The sequence below is a fragment of the Fistularia commersonii genome, chromosome 21 (genome assembly GCF_037954325.1).
Source record: "Fistularia commersonii isolate RoL2024-O1a breed Wild chromosome 21, RoL_Fcom_v1.0, whole genome shotgun sequence".
NCBI lineage: Eukaryota > Metazoa > Chordata > Actinopteri > Syngnathiformes > Fistulariidae > Fistularia > Fistularia commersonii.
Window position 1 is genome coordinate 5,268,335 of NC_141304.1, and position 15,591 is coordinate 5,283,925.

Sequence of the window (15,591 nt, forward strand, 5' to 3'; positions counted from 1 at the left end):
ATGTACATTTGATTAGTTCTTAGCAAGCTAACGTACGTATCTTTACTTGCTTAGTCCGTTTATTCTTTATTTTATCTTTTGTGAATTAAATAAAGCTATAAAATACAGTTACATTTAATGTTCAGTTACAAATGAATTCGAGTCCTTGGTTTCTCTTGTTAATAAATATATTAAAGTCATGCGAAGACGACTCCTTGCCACCACCTTGCGGAAATACGACACACAAAAACACTCTATGTGTGTGTGTGTGTGTGTGTGTTTGTGTGTGTGTGCGCGCGCGCGCGTGTGTTTGTGTGTGTGTGTGTGTGTGCGCGCGCGCGCGTGTGTTTGTGTGTGTGTGTGTTTGTGTGTGTTTGTGTGTGTGCGCGTGTGTGTGTGTGTGTTTGTGTGTGTGTGTGTGTGTGAACAGTTCTCGGTAGCATGAATGGACATGAAAATCACTAACTAGGACATTACTTTGATGGACTCCTTCTCTAAAGTAATATAGATCTATGAGAATACACCCACAATTGCAGCAATTGAACACCCAAACACATCCCCCACTTTACAATGTTGCTTGTGTGCTTGTGGATCATAAATCCATAACCACCTCTCTATATATGTGTATGCTTTAAAACACAAGGAGTCCGCAGCTGCATGCTTCCACTGCTTCTTCCAGAGGAGAAGTTGAGGAAGGAGCTCTTGGAAGGAGTGCCATTTAAACCATTCCTCAGAATTCCCCCTGCTGATGGGGAACAAAATGGACTTTTGCAACCGCGTACAACCACAAGGTCAGATTACATGTTGACATGAGACACAAATGTGAGGGAGTTCTATTCACTGTTATGGTATTATAACATATCGACCAATGGAATTTTTAGTTTTCAGGTTTGAATTTCCTTGTAGAATTTTCTTGCTTAAGTTGGAGGTTATTTTCAGTTTTTTTCATCTCCTGAAATTGAGGGAAAAGGGTAACTACCTTGTTTGTTTCTTTTTTTAATTGGTATTTATAATAGCAAATTTTATTTTATTTCATGAAATCGTCTCAACAACCAAAATAAATAATGAAAATAATGAGGAATGTCCGACAGGCAGACCTGGCAGTGTTGTGAATACATTATATAGGAGAGTTGTTAGTTTACAACAGACAGGAAAGACATGAAACCCCCTCTATGTTTAACTTGTTTATTTTTTGATGATAAAAGATACATTACTCCCTACAGTACAAAAAACACACATTGGAAAATACAGGACATTTCCAGATAACCTGCGAACAGCCGAGAGACACTCGTAACAACTGCCAGTGCTGAGCGCACTTGTCCCAGTGTGGGAAGGAAAGTTCATACAGCTCGGCACTGCTGATGATGACCTATCTAACAAGGGTGCAAAAAGAATGACCCAGCAAAGGTACTGTGGAAGGGAAGGACACAATTGTTTACCACGTGGAGAGAGGAACAAACTCATTAAATGTTTTTTTTTCTTTTTTGAGAACCTTCAGCTTATGGTCTAACTTAAGGCATCACTACTAAAATACACTGCTTTTGCATGCATGTCTAGTTTTGTTTAACAGACACACCGACACGCACAAAATTATGAATGCATATGAAGAGAAAGTTCATTTCTAGATAGAAATCGGAAGAAACCACAAACGGTAGCTAAAGGTGTGAGCCGGAAAAAGGCGGCAAGCAAAATCTTGACTGATCCTTCAGCCCATTAACATCACATCTGAACTCGCCATTGACAAAAGTGAATATACACTCAGGTCAGACGCCTCCCTGTACAAGTCTGTATTGTAATGATCCTAGCAGTGAATCAGCTCGACAGAAGCAATTTGAACAATCAGGGAGACTATATATATATTTATATATATTTGTTTCTTTCATAATTAAAGACACAAAAGGCAATCAAGAGATGACCAACATGTAAAAACAGTTTGTTACAGGTAATTATATAAAAGGCCAAGATGTTTTTTTGTTTGTTTTATTCTTGCTCTATGAACGAACTAATTTACAAGTGAGTACACTCCGGCTTTGTAAGCTTTCTTCCCAAGACATCCCCATTCAAAGACAAACGGTTTTACATATCACAGTTAGCTTGCACACCATCTGTAGTCTGAAATACAGAGCCATGGAAGGAAAAAAAAAAAATTAAAATTTATTAAATGGATTCACATACATCAATAGGATAGGGAAAATAGGTCTACTAATATAATTTGCCATTCTAAAAAAAAATTAAAGAGGTGAGTTACCACATTCATGAGCATAAAAGCATAGGACAACTGACTGGGATGTTTACAGGAACGGTATGAAAGATCTGGTGTTGGTCTTCACACCTGGTGAAATTCCATGTTTGGCAAACAAAGCAACACAAGCATTGAGTAAGTTGAAGTAAACAAAGTAAAATCTCTCCGCCCCGGTTCCACTTCAAAGTTCCCTTCTGTCCTATTACCTCTGCCATTCTACTTGGAACAAATACAAAAGTATTTCTTTCATTACAACCTGTTAACAACAAGAACATACAACCAACTGAATGAAGATTTTTAAAAATATAGTGGCAACTTCAACACAGCCACCCATCTTCCCACAAACACAAACTATGGGGATGAACAACAGTTAAAAAAAGTGATGTTTTTAAAAATGCACACAACATTCACATACACACAGGAGGAAAAAAAAAAGCTTAAAAAATACAAAAATAAACTACACAAGAGATCTTTTGCGCCGTTGCTTGCTAATTTTTGGGAAGATTTTGCAAGATTGTTTTTGAGTGTGCTGCAAGTCTCAGTCCTAGCAAAGTTTGTCGTTCATCCTCTACAAATCTGTTCTTCTGTCGTTTTTTCTTGTCCACTTCAAAATGCCACCAGTTCTCATCTTGGGGTAAAAAGCGCACAGTGATGACATTACCAGGAGACTGGGAGTCCAGTACGATGACTGTACAGACTTGGGTCTTGAAGAGAATTTAAGCAAAAAAGAAAAAAAAAAAAGAAAAAAAAAAAAAATGAAAAATGTCCTCTGTCATTGAGGACAAGTGCTTTATTTGTTTCCATACCGATTTTTCCTTTCACTTAACTAATGCCTCCACAGCCTTGTTTCCAAACACTGTACATAATTTCATGTAGTCTCTTTCTACATCCTCCCAGGAATCTCATCACAAAAAAGACAAAAATAGGTAACATGGCGCTCAGGCTGGCTCCCAGTTTGTGAAAGATGTAAATGCTTCTATACTGCTCAACTACTGAAACAAGCCAAAAATAGATGTTAAAAGATGGAAGGGGATGTGACTGAAAAAAGATAATGTGCTTCTAAGTTTGTTTTGCTCTAAAAATAGCACAACCAACAGAACGATGAGGAAGGAGGGCTTATCTACAGAAACATCTCTCAGATTGACTTTCATCTCGGCTTCTTTCAGTTGTTTGGCCTCCATTGCGGTCTTGTTCTGAGTCTTGAGGGTGGAGGATGAGATAAGGATGAAGATGAAGAGGTGGAGGGGTGAAAGTCAAGTCTTCCTGATAAAAGGACAGCAAGTGGGAAAAAAGACAAAAGACTGGGAGGGATCTCCAGGCAACCTCACTGGTCCGTTCTTGCTTTCTTTGGACCAGTAGCCTTACTGAAAGAGTAGACATAAAACCACAGTAAGTACCACACATTGTGTTCACCATTAATAGGTTCATCTTGAGCATGTGGCCCTGGTATGAATGAGACAACAGAACTTACGTATCAGGAGAGATGCCTGGTCTTTTGGGGGCCGGTTTCGCAGATGCAGCATCTTTGCCAGATTCTACAAAACACGAAAGTGGTCAAACACTTCAAGCAACAAGTCGTTTTTAAGTCACGAGTATTACGGGTAATTTTTGTCCTCACCCTGCAGCCATCGAACTTGGGTGGCAGGGCCATAACCCTTCTCATTGCGGGCGGCAATGCGGAAAATGATGGCTGGCTTGGTGGTGTAGTCGATGTGGGCGTTTGAGAGGCTGGACGACTGTACCAGACAAGAAGGATTGGGTCCACAGTATACGCGCATGAATGCTAGTTGAGCTGGGGTGGAGGCCTTGGCTTCAGTTGTCTGATTGCTCTGGATGGCCAGGTACACAGAGTACTCAATGATCTTCCCTGAAGTCACAGAGGGCGGCTCCCAGGTCAAGTGAGCACCATCTGGACTCTGGGGGGGAGAGAGTGGGGGTTAGTTGAATCATTCTAGATTGAGAAAAAAAAAAAAACAGAACAAAAAACAATGAAAATAAAATGTAAAAGGAAATTGCTCCACTTGTGTGTACCTTGCTAATTTTGATGGCGCAAGGTGCCCCTGGGAATCCTGGCAGGCAGGTCTTAAAAGCAGAGATCTCTGAGAAAGTTCCACGACCACAAGCATTGATTCCTGCAACACGGAACTTGTATGCTGTTCCAGGCTGCAGTTCCATCTTCTTCATCTGACTATAATCTGGCATGACACCAGAGTCATCCTATCAGATAAAAGAAACCTGATGAGCTATACAGTCAGGATACATACATACAGGCATCTAAGCAAGACCCCCCCCCCATCATACTTACATCTCCTTGAGAATCATCTGCTGGCACATAGAAGTGGGTGACAACCATATTTGTCACTTTAACAATTCCAACATCAAACCACTGGTTCTCTTTCTTTACCACGGGCTTTGCTGGGGCTGGTTGAGGGGCTTGCTTCTATTGGGTAACAAAAAGCAAACGGCACTTAACTTTTTTTTTTTCCCCCTACGTGACACCAATAGATTCAGCATCTCCATCATAACTCACCTCCCCCTCAATGCCATTGGCCACTTCAGCTAAAGCAGCTGCTGCTTGCAACTTTGCTGGACTTGCAACTGATACAGACGGTGCAAATGTACTCGATGGAGCTAATGCTACGGAGTAGAAAGGGCAAATAAAGGTTCAGTCTGTTGTTCAGGAAAACTATCAGAATTACCAATATATCAGGAATGTTAAAAAGCCTTACTCTCAGCAGTGGTACGTGGTAGCAGAGATGCCACAGCACTGGTGACGGCAGCAGCCATCTCGTTGTGTCCGTTACTCTCCACTGAGGGGTCGTTTAGACTGTCAGCAGGGGCAAGACCTTCTGTTGGCAAACTTGTATCGACTGTGCCCTGCTGAGCGGCAGCCTGGGCTTCCTGTAGTTGTTGCTGCTGCTGGACCAGGGCTGCTAGCTCCTGCTGGGTCAACATGATAGGGATGTTGGTGGTTTGTTGACTCTCCCCTGCTGCATCACCTTCATCTGTAAAAAATAAAAAAATAAAAAAAAATAAAGCAACAATTTTAGTCATCAGACTATAAACCTACATTTAGAAACAAAGGAATGCAAAACACAAGTTTGTTGTCTCTTGACAAGGTCCACCCCCCCCCAAAAAAAAACACCCACTCAGTGTTCCAGACTAGACATCACTGGTTGGACAACAAGTTGGAACAAGCATACACAGTCTCGCTATGACGATGGTGTTTAGTTTATGAATAATGGAATATAGGGTATTTTACAATTGATAATCTTGTTGCAGTAATGCATAGCCATAAAATGCTACCCTTTAAAAAGACATAATTTAAATGAATAAATTGTGATAAACTCTCTAAAACAAATACCCTGTCTTTCACTTTCAACACAGATGCTCATAAAATTGTATTTGGCCTATACTTTTACAATATTTGTCTGAAAAGTAAATAGTTGTATCACATCTTGTAGAAATAAAGTGCAGCAAAAAGAGCAAAGTATTTTAACCTTAAATACTGGCACCTGTTGCTGTACTCTAAAAACATCCAGTAACTCTTATTTTCAGTTGTTACTCACCTGGACACAGGAAAAAAGAAGCAACAACATATTTCCTTATTCTGCATAATTCCAAAATGTCTACTCTTGACAAATAACCCATTGGAATAAATAATGATGAAAACATGTGTTTAAAGCACTTTCATGAAAATATGTCAGAATCAGCAAAACAGCTGTTTCTCATTGAGAATAGTATAATTTATGAGCATGTAAAAATTCCAAATAATTGTAAAACAATTTTCTGAATGATAACCAACTGTTGATCAGAGAATATTTCAATGCTAAAATGCAGGTGCTTTCATGTGTTCACTGAGGTGCAGTCTATTGTTGTGAGCTTGAATCTTACGTTATTCATACCCTCAGCTGATTGTTTTATTCATTCATAAGTAAGTACTACTAGTCATCAAAAACAAAGCCTGAAAGATGATAAAATTAAACAAACTTACTCATCACAGCTTGCTGAGCAGCCTGGAGGACAGCCTGAATAGCAAGAGCCTGAGCTTCTTCGGTTGCTGCTGCCTGAGCAGCAGCCTCTGCAGCAGCAGTGACGGCCAGCTCCTCGTCCGACAGGCCTGTCACCATAAGTGTGGCTTCCTGACCCTCAGATATGAGGTCTGTAGGTAGGTTCAAGGTAGTTGTTGCTCCTGCTCCTCCCTAATGATCACATTAGTAAGTCAGTCAGATCATACAACTTAGGGGACCGCATCTACGCTGCCCTCACAATATTCCATTGCATTTGAGTGTGCGATGCATTGCAATGCATGTCGAAGCATCTCAATGTAGTGTCTTAAACAGCTGGAGATACGTTCGTTGTCCAATTTAGCTTCTCGGTGCACCTTGGAGCCGATCATTTTCTGCATCGCTAATACAAACACATTTCCGCTGTCTTTTTCGATTGTAATAATTGATAACTAACACAAGCATGGAGTAAAATACTAAATTGACCTCTGGTTGAGTCTCCATAGCTGTGGCTCCTTCATCTGCAGGTGTAGCCTCCGCAGAAGCCATTTCGTCAGTCTGCATGGGTTCCTCTGTTGAGCTGGCAGCAGTGCTTGAACCCTCCGTGATTGATGAGATTGACTGAGGAGAAAAAAAAAAATACATTGCATGCAAACACAAAGATGACACGGTTTTGTACTTCCATGTGTCCATATTACTCCTATTTATTGGTCTGGTATTTAGATACTCACAGGTACAGAAGGTCCAGGAGCTGGTGTAGACTGAGTGACAGTAGTGATTGCCCTGCCCTGTGTGGTGGTGGCTGCAGGGTTTGCTGTTGCTGTGGAAGAAGCCACTTCTGTGCTGGTGGTGCCTTCAGTCCCCTCCTCTGTCTGTTGGGGTGCTGAAGAAAAAAAGTGTGGAGATTTTTGTGTTTATGTTTATCTTAGATATTTCAACATTATTGCTTCGTCTGAATATGTGTTTTATGTACACAAGATGCTGATACAAAGTCATCATAATTGGCAAATGGGGAATTTTGAATGGAAAGTTTTGAATTCTTTTTCTGAGAAGATGAGATAATAAATCTTAAAGGGAAATTGAAATATTGGGAATATTACTGCTTTGGCCAGCTTTAAGGTTAACATGGTAGTAAATGTATTGTGCGAGAAAAAGTTTGTGTTTTTACAGCAATACCTGTGCCTTCGCCTGTCTCCATGCTGCAGGTGGCTGTAGTAGCTGTGTTGGTGGTCCCAGTCTCATGTGTTTCACAAGGTGGGTTTGAGCAAACTCTTTGAACAACACCGCTTGCTGTGCTGGTCTGTTCTCCTCCCATACTGGAGGTAGCTGTGGATGGGGTGTTGGTTGTTCCGGTCTCATGGGTTTCACATGGTGGGTTGGAGCACACCCTCTGCACAGTACCAGTCTGGTCTGAGCCCATGTTAGAGGATGCCTGGGTGGCTGTATTAGTTGTGCCTGTCACATGGGTCTCACATGGTGGATTGGAGCAAACCTGCTGTGCTCCTCCAATGTTAGCAGATGCTGTGGTAGCTGTGTTAGTTGTCCCAGTTTCATGAGTCTCACAAGGTGGATTAGAGCAAACGCGCAGTGCAGACATGTTTGATGAAGCCGTTGTGGCTGTGTTGGTGGTTCCTGTTTCATGGGTCTCGCATGGCGGGTTAGAGCACACCTGCGCAGCGCCAATAGTGGCCGACGAGGTTGTAGCTGTGTTGGTAGTTCCTGTGTCATGCGTTTCACATGGTGGATTAGAGCACACCTGACCTGCTCCAATGGCGGCAGAAGACGTTGTAGCTGTGTTAGTAGTTCCTGTGTCATGAGTCTCACAGGGTGGGTTAGAGCAGACTAAGGTGACAGTCCCAGAGCCCTCGCCAGCAGCTGCAGCCTCAGAGGAGCTGGGCTGCTCAGAGGTTGGGGATGCCAGAATGGACACTGGTAGATCCTGCACAGGCTGGGCTTCTACTCCGCTGGGAGTTGTTATAAGTGTCACCTGGGTAGGCTGGTTCTGTGGTGGGAAACGCAAAGGTGAATCATACATTCATCACGCTGAAAGAACAAATCCTTTTACAGCTGTACGGTGGTTTCGGCGTTCTCGTGTTTTCTCCACATTTAAGATGCGGAAATCTTGATTCACACTCTTCAGTACTATAAGACTGATTGAAAAGCAACACACAAACGGATAACTTGCTGAGTCTGACCTGCACTGTGATGGTGGAGGAGGTCAGCGTGGAGGCAGAGGTCAGGCTGGTCTGGGCAGCGGACACAGTTATTGCAGATGGACTAATGACCTGGCTGGACAGGGTGGCAATGGTTCCCAATGTGGTAATAGGAGTAACCAGAGATGCATTGGAACTATCCACAGTGCCACCTGCCAGGCTTGTCGAGACAGTGCCAGTGACTGTTCCAAGAGTGGTGACACCTGCATGAAAGAAATTTAGAATTGGCAATAAATAACAAAAATAGTAGCTCTCATTTCTGACGGTTAAAAAGAATGACATGGAAACACAATTAAGATGAATTACGAGAAAGTCAGCCATACCAGTAGTTCCCTTGACAACAAGGGTGGTGACAGTGGGCTTCACTGCAGACACAGTAACTGGCGTAACAAGTCGAACACCACTTACTGTGCTCATTGGCACAGTGCGTAAAATAGTCCCTGGCTGCCCAGGAGCACCTTTCAAAACAACCTACACATCCACAATTGAGGATTAGGCATCTCATTAAAATCCAGCACATTGTCTTTGATCCACAATTTTCATGAATGTTAAAGCAAAGATTGAAGGAGTAACCTGTGTCAGCCCCTGCTGGCCAGCTGCAGTAGCTAGTTTGGGTACAGCAGTTATGATTTTTCCAGGCGTTCCAGTGGTCATCACCTTTGTTGTAAGGATTGTGATGGGTGTTTTCATGCCTGCACTGCTGGTTACACCTGCATGAAAAACAACATAAATGTCAGTTTCATTCATCTTGTCTGGATCCTTCCAAAAACTGGAAAAGCCACAAGCGCAGGGACATTTACTTGATCAAATAATGACTAGCTTTGGGTTAACTGCCCTCTTAATTAACAAAGTTCTAGGTCAAATACTTTGACCACACTGAATATACAATGTTTAAACCTCTGTAAAAAAAGGGAAAAAAATCCTTAAAGCATTATCAGGACTGCACTTGAGACAATTACCACTAATCAAGGATATTCACTGAATCACAACAATCCAATAAAGTTCAGACTGGTCTGGTTCAAACAAACAAATAATGTTTGATTTTTGACATTAATATTTGATTGCAGCAAAGTAAACTTCAGTGAGTTAAAACCTGTTGCTCCAGGCTGGGTCATGATGGCTGACATGGGGATGGTCTTAATGATTGTGGTGCCCTGCTTGGTAGTGGTAGGAGAGACGCCGCTGATGTTGAGGATTGTGGGCTTGTTTCCTGTTCCTCCTGCTTGGGATGTTGTAATAATGGTTGTGGGCTTTCCATCTGCGGAGGTCACCAACTTCAGGATGGTGCCGGCTGGGAGCGGACCCTTTGTCTGGACACAGACACACAGACACATTATGCAAACCATCCATCGGAGGTGTGTCTCAGGAGTTGTCAGCGACCTCCTATTTTTTCCTGACCTGAATGATCTGTGTGAGAGGGTTAGTGGAAGCCTGGCCTGTGACAGCTGATGTTTGCACTGGCTTGGTTTGTACCACAGACATCATCTTGCCAAGGTTGGAGATCTACCGACATAGAAGAGAGTCAAGATCATGAGTCACCCGAAAACATCTGATTGCACAGGGAGGTGAGTGGGAAGCAATACTTTTAGAGAAGTGGCCAAATGTATCATTCCACCATAACTGACTGATAGTCATGCAGATCCCACATTAGGGAACATTAGGCAAACCCTTCCTCCCTCCCTCAGCTCAAGCCAGAGCAAAGTGTTAAACCTGTTGTGTGTGAAAGATCAATTCACCAAACCCATAATTTCCAGAATGTGTGACAAAGCACCAAGGGGTGCTTTGAATATTGTGTCATTTTGTGCAAATTCATTCCTACAGAGATTTGCGTCCTTACCAGAGTTCCACTGCCCCCCATTGTGAGGGGACTCTTGACCAGGGTGATGGTCTTGGTGACTCCTCCCACCACAGTGGTTACCACCTGAGCTTGCTGGGCTACTGTGACAGCACCTGACTTGTGCACAGTGATGATAGGTCTGGTGGTTGTAGTGGGGGATGAGGCAGCTGCTGTACCAACCTGGGCTGCGGCAGTCTTTAGCATCCGGGTGGCTGGATTGCTAACCTATAAGCACAGGGCCATGTTAACAACTGGCATGTGACAGCAAAACACATGTTAAAAAGAGGAGAATTTTAAGACATGTACCATGACTGGAGAAGCAACTTTTACTGTGGTTGTGCCAGGAGAAACCGCTACTGTTTTAAGAATGGTGGCACCTGCAGGAACATTGAGGACTGTGCCTGCAGAGGATGGGGGGATCTTCTGTGTTGCTGCAGCTGCAGCAGCTAAAGCTGCCATGCCACTCATTTGAGGGCTACTTCCAATTGGCTGCAAAAAGAAGCAGATCATTAAGTTATGAACAGTATAACAAATAATAAACCTTAAATCTCATCTGCTGATCTGCTCATACCGATCCCTGTGTAGTCTGGGCAGGCACTACCATTCGTACCCCTGGTGGAAGAGATGTCACAGTGACGGGGGATTTTCCAGGCTGGCTGGGGCGGACTGTGACCACAGATGTGCCTGTGGCCGACTGCTGAGCTGCAACCTTTAACACAGCTGTAACAAAAAGGAAACAAGTGGTGAGACACATGCTCAACAGTTTCAAAGTTGTTGAGCTTTTTGCTATGGTAACATTATGTTACTATAGGGATACCGGTCTGTGGGAGGCTCTGAGCAGAGGGTGCTGCAGCAGCTGGTGCAGGGCTCTTAGGAGAGTTAGCAGGCTGTGAGGGGGTTGCACTCATGGCAGGTGAGGCGGCGGCCGGGGTTGCAGGGATGTCATATTTCTGCAGCTGTAGCAGGTAAGTATCGGCAGTTGAAACAGCACCCCAGCTTACTTCCAGAGAGTTTGTGTTGGCACGGACTAGCTGTACCCTGGCAGGAGCGTGTGGCCGCTCTGAAATAGGAGGTGGGGTGAGATCAAAACATTATCAATACTTATCAGACATTTTGACAAATATGTTTGGAAAGAAGTTAGACACATACCAGTTTCCAGGTACCACAGGTCTTTACAGCAAACTTGGTTATTCCATGCTTTACGATAGCCATCACGGCCGCTCCAAACATACAATCTGGAATTAATGGCCACAGCACAATGGCCAGCACGGGCCCTGGGGATGTTGTCTTCAAGAGCATCCATCAACACTGTCTCCCAACACATGGAATCTGCAGACAAATATATGCCATAAAAATCAACACTACTGAAACCACAGTGTAAATATTCGCCATGTAAAAAATACTGGAATCAATAGTCCGACAAACCAAGATTTAGGCAGGCAAGAGTGTTTGTGCACTTCCACTCTTTTTCATGTGTGGCCACTTTGACATCATCCATTACCAAAGGAACCCATCCTCCAAAAACATACATTCTGTGAAGTCAACACGGCAATCAGTGAATCACAGCAATATGAGTATAGGCTCTTATTTTGCGAACAAAAAAAAACAAGTTAAGAAACATTGAAATGCAACCGAAACAGTATTCTTACTTGTTTGTGATGGTAGTGGCTGAATGAAGACTTCTGGGAAGTGGTGCTGTGCCACTTACTGATGGTTTATTCCACGTCAGGGTATCTGGAGTTATTGGCAAAAACAAAAACTTATTAGGGGTGAAAAAAGCACAGATTCAATACCATTAAGTAACCCTGAGGTCAAATGTTGTCCCAGTGTTTTGAAACATTGGCTTCTTAATGCTGTCCAAATGGGGAGACTTGAATGATTTATTATTTTTGTTTTTTGTGACAATACCTGTACTACCTTTATGACCTAAAATCAAGTTAGAACCAATACTCTATCTTTTAAACATTTCAAACATACCAATATCGAGTGTCCACAGATCTCCAAGACGACAACCACTCATCCCTCCATAGATAATCAGGCGAGATTTCCTGCTAGTCTTTTCAGTGTATACCACAGCAGTATGGCTCTCACGTGGGGGAGGCAGGACCCCATAGGTGATAGGAATATCCCATCCCACCACACTGGAACCGGCACGAAGCTCGAGTGTGTAGAGATCATTCAGGTATCTGAGAATCAAAACTCCACTTTAGTCACACTCATTTTGCAAGCATCCGAAGTAGTCGTGCATCAGAAAGTCTGATCTGAGATTTAGGCAGGAATGTTAGGAAAACATCTGCAATACCTGGGAATGTTATTTTTAGGGTCCTCACTGTCATTGGCAAGTCCACCAAACAAGTAGCATTTGTTTCCCACCAGGGAAAAACTGTGTCCGAGACGAGGACAGGGGGGAGGCCCATTCTTCGGGTTTTTTGCTTTTAACTTCTTCCATTCCCATCTACTGGCCTGAGACACAAATGATAAAGTAACATTATCAATTAATTTGTTAAAACAATGGATCCCTATTCTGAAAAACAAAAAAAAACAACAACATAATGTTTCTCAACTTTGTAATGCCCTCAGTGCGGTCTGCTTAGTGGATGCATTTGCAATTAAATTTACTCACTATTAACCCCCTTAGTCAAACAACGAAGACATTGTATCGGAAGGTGGATTGAAGCTCTTGAATTATACTCAAATCTATTTTTCTTGGGGTTAAATGCACTTTGGTGGGGACACAAACTTTAAAATTTGCATTAACTGACATTATAATTACTTTCTTTGTCTCAACTGATCACTAATAATCACATTAAGTGAAACTTGACTTTTCAATTTTAATGAATGAGGTTCCTTCCATGAATAAACAAACTGCCACAACATAATCTATAAATTAAACCTATGTTCTGCACAAATCATTCTCAACAAAGTGTAACAAGGACAGACAAGCTGTATTCCAGTGTAATGCACATTGACAACATCTTACAGTATAACTAGGGCCAAGTTTAATGACAGTGCTATATTTGCTTTATTTAATTACTGCATGCCCTAACTTACTTCAAATAAAGCTAAGATATATGAGATCAATTCATGAATGCAACAAAAAACTACATTTCAAATTAACCAAACATGCACATCTTTAAAAATTCATTTTGATAATTTTGAAAAAATTACCTGTAGTTCATAAAGGTCGTTGCTGTACTTTCCATATTCCACCATACCACCAAAAACCAGCAATCTTGTGCCATCACAGACAAAGCCGTAGGCTGCACAACCAGGGGGAATGTCACCTCGTACAGCTGGGATAAACCACTGGTTTGTTGCTAGAAATTAACAAAACAATATTAGCGTGGTGCAAGTATCAATGTTGTCATTTTCATGACAGCAGGTGCTTAAACTTCAACTACAAACTATGTGATTTTACATTAATCTATTTTATTATAATCTAAGATGAAGCAGAGTTTAATCCTGAAATATGAGCAAATGCCAAAGTTGTACATGTTTTTCCGTTTGTTGTGAAGGGAACAGAGCCAAGGAAAAATTGGTAAACCAACCAGCATCATCCATTTTATTTTAGCCCGCCTTTTTTAATACGTTTTGAGGGTCATTGTCCAGTAGAGGGGGCTAAACTCACTCATAAAGCTTGGCCTGTTCGGGCCTGTACACTACCTGATCCTGAACATCAGAATCTTTGAATGTAAAAAAAGTTTCTACATTACATGGGCAAAACAATCGATGCGGACAGGTTCTACGCTTAATTAACAATTTACAATTTTATCTTCAAATCACGTGCAAAGTTACAGTCAAAGTTTTACAGTCAGAGTTCATCTTACCGGTATTGTATACATGTAATTCATCCACTATCCCTTCGTTCCCACCGCCAAAGACAACCATAAGCTCCTTTATGGCCACAGCTCGATGGCCGTGTCTCGGCCGGGGAACAGGACCAGACCATCCGAGGACGCGTTTCCATCGCGGCTGCAGAACCGACGCCGTGGTCCCAGACACCGCGGAACCAGGGGCAGACATGACTCCTGTCAGGAGTAGTATTGAGGAACATGTGTTTACTGGAGTATTCGTAATTCCATTATCGACTGTCAAAATGCTATAAACATCGACATTATCGCGTTAACTAACTTATCGGTCAGTTTGAACATAACAGTAAAGCTAGCCTTTACTAATAGCTACACTTCATCGTTTGAACCCCCCTCCCCCAAACTATCGAGGTAGCATTATTTGTTAAGCTGCTTTCGTATGTGCATACACTTGTAGCTGAAATGCACGTTCTAATTGTATTATCAATTTTCACAAGTTTTGTCTTAGTTGTCGATAACCATTGAATTCAATCCATGGAAGCAGCCATCTTGCAACCAAACAAACCCCCGCTAACGCTACAGACAGTCTGAAAAATGGCGGAAGCGGGTGAAAAAGACTAATACAAGATAGCAATCAGACGAAACTGGGACATATATTCAATAAAACAAGAACAAATATGATCATTTGAAAGCTGTTAAAAGGAGGAGGACGGCATATGTATTTAACCCACAATACATACACAACAGAAACTATTAGCGAGAGTCGGCTATTTTCATGCTTCTCTGGGAGTCGCCATATTGTAGCTAGCAAGCATAGCATTCTCTTGAGCCTTTTCAACGCATTTATTAACACCGGAACAACGTTATACATTTAAGACTCACAGTTTCTGGTACTGCTAGATCCAGTCATCTTTAGAAACGAATAGCCACCTGGGATATACTTTTTTATAAAGTACAGCCACTAATAGAGAGGCTTTTGTCGTTAGCTGTGTTCCCCCGTTAGCACTGGCGGCTACGTGCTCAACCTAATTTACACGAGCTAACAGCGTTAGCTGTCCGGCTGAGATCTGTCAAAGCGTCACCAAATTTTACAATTAAACGCATATTGGTTCTGGGGTACTCGCACATGCACAATTCACCTGATATAAACGAAGCTGCAACAAAATTGTTAAAATGCAGCTAAACGGAGTTAAACTGCATAAACACAGTGTTATTATGTTTCACGCCGTTTGTGGAAGCAGCCATCTTTCGACAATCGGCCTACTTTTACAGCTCCCACAAGAAAAATGGCCGGGCGGTTTGCCACAACAAAACATTACAAACTCCACAGCGCGCCGATCTGAAAAAGACTTACTTAATTATTTCGATGCAGTAATTGCAGAAGTGAGTGTGGTTGGTCTTATCTTGTGGCAGTAATCCAAATTCATTCGATTTGTGAAGAAGTATTTCCTCTCATGCCTGCCTGGAAGCTGCCATCTTCTTGACAACCAGAGGCGGAGGAAAA

The 15,591-nt window shown here is 42.3% G+C and overlaps 1 protein-coding gene across 1 annotated transcript; it reads right to left on the reverse strand.

Annotated features, from left to right (window-relative positions):
• Positions 1 to 1,150: 1,150 nt before the first annotated feature.
• Positions 1,151 to 15,591, reverse strand: hcfc1a (host cell factor C1a). The gene is made up of 28 exons (XM_086167775.1): positions 15,442 to 15,591; positions 14,106 to 14,306; positions 13,447 to 13,595; positions 12,581 to 12,741; positions 12,256 to 12,464; positions 11,928 to 12,012; positions 11,704 to 11,810; positions 11,428 to 11,607; positions 11,096 to 11,338; positions 10,850 to 10,998; positions 10,585 to 10,767; positions 10,279 to 10,503; positions 9,840 to 9,944; positions 9,535 to 9,751; positions 9,015 to 9,151; positions 8,765 to 8,912; positions 8,424 to 8,644; positions 7,405 to 8,230; positions 6,960 to 7,111; positions 6,715 to 6,849; positions 6,216 to 6,423; positions 4,951 to 5,226; positions 4,752 to 4,858; positions 4,527 to 4,661; positions 4,253 to 4,438; positions 3,840 to 4,137; positions 3,693 to 3,756; positions 1,151 to 3,585 (listed from the first exon to the last, which is right to left on the reverse strand). The coding sequence occupies exons 2-28, from the start codon at positions 14,299 to 14,301 to the stop codon at positions 3,546 to 3,548; spliced, it is 5,142 nt and encodes a 1,713-aa protein (XP_086023901.1). The 5' UTR covers positions 14,302 to 14,306; positions 15,442 to 15,591; the 3' UTR covers positions 1,151 to 3,545.

Excerpts from the sequence above, each read along its gene's own strand:
- hcfc1a (XM_086167775.1), bottom strand. The coding sequence starts at position 14,301 with ATGTCTGCCCCTGGTTCCGCGGTGTCTGGGACCACGGCGTCGGTTCTG. Across the intron at positions 9,945-10,278 it reads TGGGGGGCAGTGGAACTCTG|ATCTCCAACCTTGGCAAGAT; the intron begins GTAAGGACGCAA and ends CTATGTCGGTAG. Across the intron at positions 5,227-6,215 it reads TGCTCAGCAAGCTGTGATGA|ATGAAGGTGATGCAGCAGGG; the intron begins GTAAGTTTGTTT and ends TATTTTTTACAG.